Consider the following 6,636-nt stretch of genomic DNA (forward strand, 5'->3'; position numbering starts at 1 on the left):
CTGCATACGTTGTTTTGTCTACTGAGCCTATTTCCAGGCTGGCCATAGTTGCTGATGGGAATGCACCACTGAATGATGAGTCTCTCAATGATCAGGACTCAAGAGATACTGGTTTGCCATCTGAAGAGAAGCTACGGCTAAGAGACGAAGTATCTTGTATGGTTGAGAAGTTAAATCATGAACTTCTTGATACGGATTTAACTGCACCAGAAAGGGTAAATTTCACTTTCAAAAACTTTCTTTGGTAAATTTTCCCTCTTTAGGCAAGTCAATCACTGTTTGATCACTTCTAATGGCAGGTGCAAACGTTCCTGGCATGGTCTTTGTTGCTCTCGCATGTTAACTCTTTACCTTCACTAACACAAGGACGAGAAAGACTGGTGCAGTATATAGAGAAAACTGCAAATCCGTTGATATTAGATAGCCTTTTTCAGCACATTCCTCTAGAATTATACATGGCACAGAGCTTGAAGAAAAAAGATGGGGATGTTCCAACGGAGTTATCTGTGGTAGCTTCTGCAGCCACTCATGCAATTATGACGGGTTCGTCCCTCTCAACGGTTGAATCACTTTGGCCTATTGAAACTGGAAAGATGGCTTCGCTTGCTGGGGCAATATATGGCCTGATGCTACGTGTCCTTCCAGCTTATGTTCGAGAATGGTTTAGCGAAATGCGTGACCGTTCTACATCATCTCTGATTGAAGCATTTACAAGATCGTGGTGCAGCCCTTCTTTAATAAAGAACGAACTGTCTCAGGTATGTGCAATAAAAATATTTTCTCATCTCTGAGAGTTGCATTGAAGTCTCACTAACTAATGCATTTGCAAATATTCTGTTCATTGTTTATGTGAGCCGCAGATAAAGAAGGCAGAGTTTAATGATGAGAGCTTTTCAGTCAGCATAAGTAAAGCGGCAAACGAAGTAGTTGCTACATATACGAAGGATGAAACGGGGATGGATCTCGTGATCCGGCTTCCAGTTTCTTACCCACTCAGGCCTGTTGACGTTAATTGCACAAAAAGTATTGGCATAAGCGATGCAAAGCAGAGGAAGTGGTTGATGTCTATGCAACTGTTTGTTCGTAATCAGGTACTGTACTTTATGAGTCATGTAGATCTTTGTTAACCTGAATAGACCAATTATACGGTGGCAGAAAAGGTTGGTAGATTCACGAAAATATATGATTAATATTGTTCCCTCCATCTAAAGCCCACAGTAACATAGTTGACTTAATTGAGTTACTAAATGTTTTCTTTTCTTTTTAATGTGTTACTGAAAGCAGAATGGGGCTCTGGCGGAGGCGATAAGGATATGGAAGCGAAACTCGGATAAGGAATTTGAAGGAGTAGAGGACTGCCCGATATGTTACAGTGTGATTCACACCGTGAATCACAGCCTTCCAAGGCGGGCTTGCGTGACGTGCAAGTACAAGTTTCACAAAGCATGTTTAGACAAGTGGTTCTTAACGTCTAATAAGAAACTCTGCCCCTTGTGCCAATCTCCTTGCTGATCCAATAACGGTGATGAGGATGCATTTTGTGACATTAGTGTGTCAGTTTTGCTTAAACCCTAACAGTCTTCTTAGTTTTTACTTTCCAAAGGTTCAAGGAACGTATCGCCATTGATATACATAGATGTGTTGAGTTTCGTTTCACGTATGTGAGTGAATATGGAAAAGACAATAAATAGAGAAATTTACCAGAGCCACTAGTTGCAATTGGACCGATCCTACACGCATTAATAATCTTGTCTCCTCCTTTTGTCCAGTGATTACTATTAACAGGGGATTTGTTAACGGGAGAAGACCTCGTCTCTGAACTCACCCTATTCCTCAGGGCTCCGGGCTACTTTAATTTTTGGTCAACAACATTAATTCTAGATTTTGAGATCCTGATTTTATTTTATTTTTACTATCATGGAGAAGAAAACTCCCATTTGAAAAAAGAATTAGCAAAACTCATATTTGGGAAAAAGATATCACCGATAAAGTTATCTTATATCTCTTAGGTTTACCAACTTGTTTTACAAAAAATATCGTCTGGTTTTAGGGTTTGTTAACATGGAATAAATTGTTTAGCCTTTCATCCAAAAAAAGTCAGGGATTTAAAGTTTTTAGTGTATTTGACAGAAGTTTGACCCCAAAAACACCTCTGATTTTTTTCTTTATTCATTTTCCTTTTCATGTTCAAATATCTACATGTACTAACCATATCTTAATTACTTTTACCTGATAGGATAAAATCAATAAACAAACGCGTCACTCTTGAAAAGAAAAAAAATAACATAAAACGTACGAGAATGGATTTGTAAATCACTCATAAAACTGACGTAAACAAAAAACGAAAGTACATAGTAACATAGAAATATACTCGGATACTTGCAATCTTACTCCTGTTCAATAACCAATATACTGATCGGCTAAATATTCCGTCTATAAGATTCTAATTCGTCCTCACTTGGAAAGGATGAGTTTTTGATATATCTTTGAGACTGTGTATACAATAGTATCCTCTAAATCGTCCTCATTTGGAAATGATGAAATTTTTGATATATCTTCCAAATTGTGTATAGAATAATATCGTGTAAATCGTCCTCGCTAAGAAAGAATGAGATTTTTGTGTTGGATAAGCTTTGAAGCTTAGAGTACAAGTTATCCTTACAAAGAAGAGATAAAGATAAGAGAGACTCATGACAATTCCAATCAGAATTAGGAGTTATCTAGTTCTAAGTCCCAATAGGAATATGAATAAGAAAGCCTCTATATATATCAAGTGTTGAGTTGTGACATTGATATGAGATTAGAGAGAGCTTAAAGAGTGTTTAGTTTTGAGAGATATATTTTTTAAACATCAATAAAGAGAGTTATTCTTTATAAACAAGTTCTTTTTTCTTTTATTTTGATAGATCTTGGAAATTGTATATAGAATAATATCCTCTAAGTCGTCCTCACTTAGAAAGGATGAGATTTTTGATATATCTTAGAAATTGTATATAAAATAATATCCTCTAAATCGTCCTCACTTAGAAAGGATGAGATTTTTGATATATCTTGAAAATTGTATATAAATATTTTGTTTCCAAAATGGCGTGAGAAGAATAATAAGTCAAAAATTTGGTTGTAAAAAAAAAATAATAATAATAAGTCAAAGTGATTAAATGCAATTCAAAACAAAAAGAATAAATGTACTCTAACGCTGAAAAACAACACAAAAACTAGAAACAAAAGGAATAATTTGATATATACAGACTTTCCTCCATCACCTATCATATATCTAAGAAGAAACAACAATATCAATCTTACTTTGAGTTTTATATCTGTTCGTAAAAGAAAAAATGGCAGGAAAAATGTGTATGATGGTGATGGTGATGGCATTGATATTGATGGGATGTCGTCTAACAGCATGCGATGGAATGGCTTCTAATGAAACAAAAAAAGACCAGTTGTCGAAGGTGTGTTACAAAAATTGCATGACCAAATGCGGCCAAGATAATTACCAGTGTCAGGACCTCTGTTTCGGCGTTTGTGATCCCAACCAACGCCCTCCTGCACCACCGTCTCTCAAGTAAGTTTTGCATATTCATTCCTCTTAAACTATTTGCTTCGTTAATATCTGATAAAACATATTATATTGATATATCATAATATGTATATGTGGTCTTAATTTGTGTTGATAGCTGATACAAAGGAAGGAGGCAATAATGACAAAAGAAGGAATGACTTGTTTGAAGACTTGCCTACTACCCTTTTTTAATTCTCATCCAAACTAGTCCCTTCTATCATGATCTATAATTTTCATACCACATCCATGTATTGAGATTGTTATAATTATGAATGTGTTATACAAATATACATAATACATGGTTCTTGTGTCTGTCAAAAGTCAACTAAAACGTTTTTAGATCTTGATAATTATGGATGAATATAGTTTGTAAATAAGATCATACAAAGGTGACTGAATAATCATATTTAATTTTAATAATAATATGATATCATTTTTTTTTGCTTGGTTAACAATTTTTTAAAAATTAATTTTAAATTTTCGATCATAATTAATGATTATTTTTTTACGGTTTGCAAGCTTAGCCACCCAAATAGGATGTGTCTAGAGATATCTCAGATTAACCCATTGAGTGGTAAAAAAAAAAAAAAAAAATCTAATTAATTATATTGATTTTGTAATTACTATTGTACCCTAATAAATGAATTTATTCCAAAAAAACACTAAATACCAATGACATTGTGATGCATTTTTAACAACTTTTATGTTAGTTTTTATAGAATGAATGTCATTTTTATGATATATATATATATAATTAAAAAACAAGCCTTTAGTATACACTTAACTATATCATACGAGTATGATATTAGAAAATAATTAAAGTTAATTAGAATAAAATGAATACAATATTCTTTCATATGAGGAAATACATTTGTTTTTTTAAAATAGATTTGTTTTTTGAAATAGATTTGCCAAAGATTCATTTTCCTCAATCTTTATAACTAAATTTTTTTACTTGTTTAACATTTCAAAATTATCAAAATACAGAGTTGATGGAAAAGTATCAAAGCTATATACTCAAAAAATATATTTATTATTTTGGTTATATAAATGTTATATTTTTTTTTTTTAACTCATGAAATATAAATACAGTGATGTTGGTCCAACAAAAAGGCCCAAGAAAAAGAGAATATCAAATAGTGAAATCCAAACAAGTAGATATATAGAATGGGCCTTTGGTTGATTAGCCCGTAATACCCTAAACATAGTTTTAAAGGGTAGAGATGGAATGGAAGAGCATATTTAAACTGCCAATTAGGGTTTTTCTCGTTGTCTCTCTCACCAGTCGTTCGGAGCTATTTTCTTAAGAGAAGTCATCCAGATCGGAGATACGCTAGCAATCTCCAAACATGGTTCGTCCTTCTTACTCTATCTCTCTGTTCTGGCTTTTGTAGTTGTTTACATCTCAATTCTCGTGGTGGTGGTTTGTGTTAGTGATGCCGAGAAGTTTAGTTGTCTTCAGAGTAGTTTAGTTGGATTGATTCGATAATTTGCGGATATTGTATTCGTCGTTCGTAGATCTGACCTCCTTAGATCTCAGATGTGTCGTTGATCTAGGTCATGATGATTGACAAATCTTTGCATTTGGCAGTGTCCTTGATACCGCTCTATCGTTTCTTTTGTTATTTTTTTACAGGCGAGGGGTTTGAAGAAGCATTTGAAGAGGCTCAATGCCCCAAAGCACTGGATGCTTGACAAACTTGGTGGTGCATTTGTAAGTCTTTTTAGTCTCTTCTTGGCTGATTCAATTTATTTATCTCTCTTTGAGTTCTGTGAATGACTGTGTTCATTTTTTTATGGTCACACACAGGCCCCAAAACCATCTTCAGGACCTCATAAGTCCAGGGAGTGCCTTCCCCTTGTCCTTATCATCAGGAACAGGTTGAAGTATGCTCTTACCTACCGTGAAGTGATTTCCATCTTGATGCAAAGGCATATCCAAGTTGATGGGAAAGTGAGGACTGACAAGACTTACCCTGCTGGTTTCATGGATGTTGTGTCTATCCCAAAGACCAATGAGAGCTTCCGTCTTCTCTACGATACCAAGGGACGTTTCCGTCTCCACTCCATCAGGGATGAGGAAGCTAAGGTTTGCGCCTCCTTTTCTCATTGTTTAGTGTTTTCTTTTAGATTGATGCTTTGACCTTAATAGAATATGTGTTTTAACAATATTTCTTCTTTAATTCTCCCTGTGCAGTTCAAGCTTTGCAAGGTCCGATCGATCCAGTTTGGGCAGAAGGGCATTCCCTACCTGAACACATATGATGGTCGCACCATCCGTTACCCTGACCCGCTCATCAAGCCCAATGACACCATCAAGCTCGACCTTGAGGCCAACAAGATTGTGGAGTTCATNATTTATTTATCTCTCTTTGAGTTCTGTGAATGACTGTGTTCATTTTTTTATGGTCACACACAGGCCCCAAAACCATCTTCAGGACCTCATAAGTCCAGGGAGTGCCTTCCCCTTGTCCTTATCATCAGGAACAGGTTGAAGTATGCTCTTACCTACCGTGAAGTGATTTCCATCTTGATGCAAAGGCATATCCAAGTTGATGGGAAAGTGAGGACTGACAAGACTTACCCTGCTGGTTTCATGGATGTTGTGTCTATCCCAAAGACCAATGAGAGCTTCCGTCTTCTCTACGATACCAAGGGACGTTTCCGTCTCCACTCCATCAGGGATGAGGAAGCTAAGGTTTGCGCCTCCTTTTCTCATTGTTTAGTGTTTTCTTTTAGATTGATGCTTTGACCTTAATAGAATATGTGTTTTAACAATATTTCTTCTTTAATTCTCCCTGTGCAGTTCAAGCTTTGCAAGGTCCGATCGATCCAGTTTGGGCAGAAGGGCATTCCCTACCTGAACACATATGATGGTCGCACCATCCGTTACCCTGACCCGCTCATCAAGCCCAATGACACCATCAAGCTCGACCTTGAGGCCAACAAGATTGTGGAGTTCATCAAATTCGATGTTGGTAATGTTGTGATGGTTACAGGAGGTAGAAACAGAGGGCGTGTTGGTGTCATTAAAAACCGTGAGAAGCATAAGGGAAGCTTTGAGACAATCCACA

The 6,636-nt window shown here is 35.9% G+C and overlaps 3 protein-coding genes across 3 annotated transcripts in view; all 3 read left to right on the plus strand.

Annotated features, from left to right (window-relative positions):
- The window catches only part of LOC104728971 (E3 ubiquitin-protein ligase listerin-like), an 8,779-nt gene extending 7,051 nt beyond the window's left edge, over nt 1-1,728 (plus strand). The window contains exons 12-15 of the mRNA XM_010447875.2: nt 6-215; nt 300-758; nt 861-1,091; nt 1,285-1,728. Of these exons, the coding sequence (XP_010446177.1) occupies nt 6-215; nt 300-758; nt 861-1,091; nt 1,285-1,512 (1,128 nt within the window). The 3' untranslated portion in view covers nt 1,513-1,728. The remainder of the gene's footprint in view (nt 1-5; nt 216-299; nt 759-860; nt 1,092-1,284) is intronic.
- The window catches only part of LOC104726412 (40S ribosomal protein S4-3-like), a 6,043-nt gene continuing 4,209 nt past the window's right edge, over nt 4,803-6,636 (plus strand). The window contains exons 1-4 of the mRNA XM_010445277.2: nt 4,803-4,914; nt 5,199-5,276; nt 5,373-5,651; nt 5,760-5,836. Coding sequence (XP_010443579.1) covers nt 4,912-4,914; nt 5,199-5,276; nt 5,373-5,651; nt 5,760-5,836 — 437 coding nt within the window. The 5' untranslated portion in view covers nt 4,803-4,911. The remainder of the gene's footprint in view (nt 4,915-5,198; nt 5,277-5,372; nt 5,652-5,759; nt 5,837-6,636) is intronic.
- Nucleotides 5,952-6,632, plus strand: LOC109127204 (40S ribosomal protein S4-3-like; the record flags this gene model as incomplete). Its single annotated transcript, XM_019231711.1, has 2 exons — nt 5,952-6,260; nt 6,369-6,632. Coding segments are annotated over 2 exons (573 nt in total), but the record flags the coding sequence as incomplete, so codon positions are not given.

The sequence above is a fragment of the Camelina sativa genome, chromosome 11, assembly GCF_000633955.1.
Source record: "Camelina sativa cultivar DH55 chromosome 11, Cs, whole genome shotgun sequence".
Classification (NCBI taxonomy): Eukaryota; Viridiplantae; Streptophyta; class Magnoliopsida; order Brassicales; family Brassicaceae; genus Camelina; species Camelina sativa.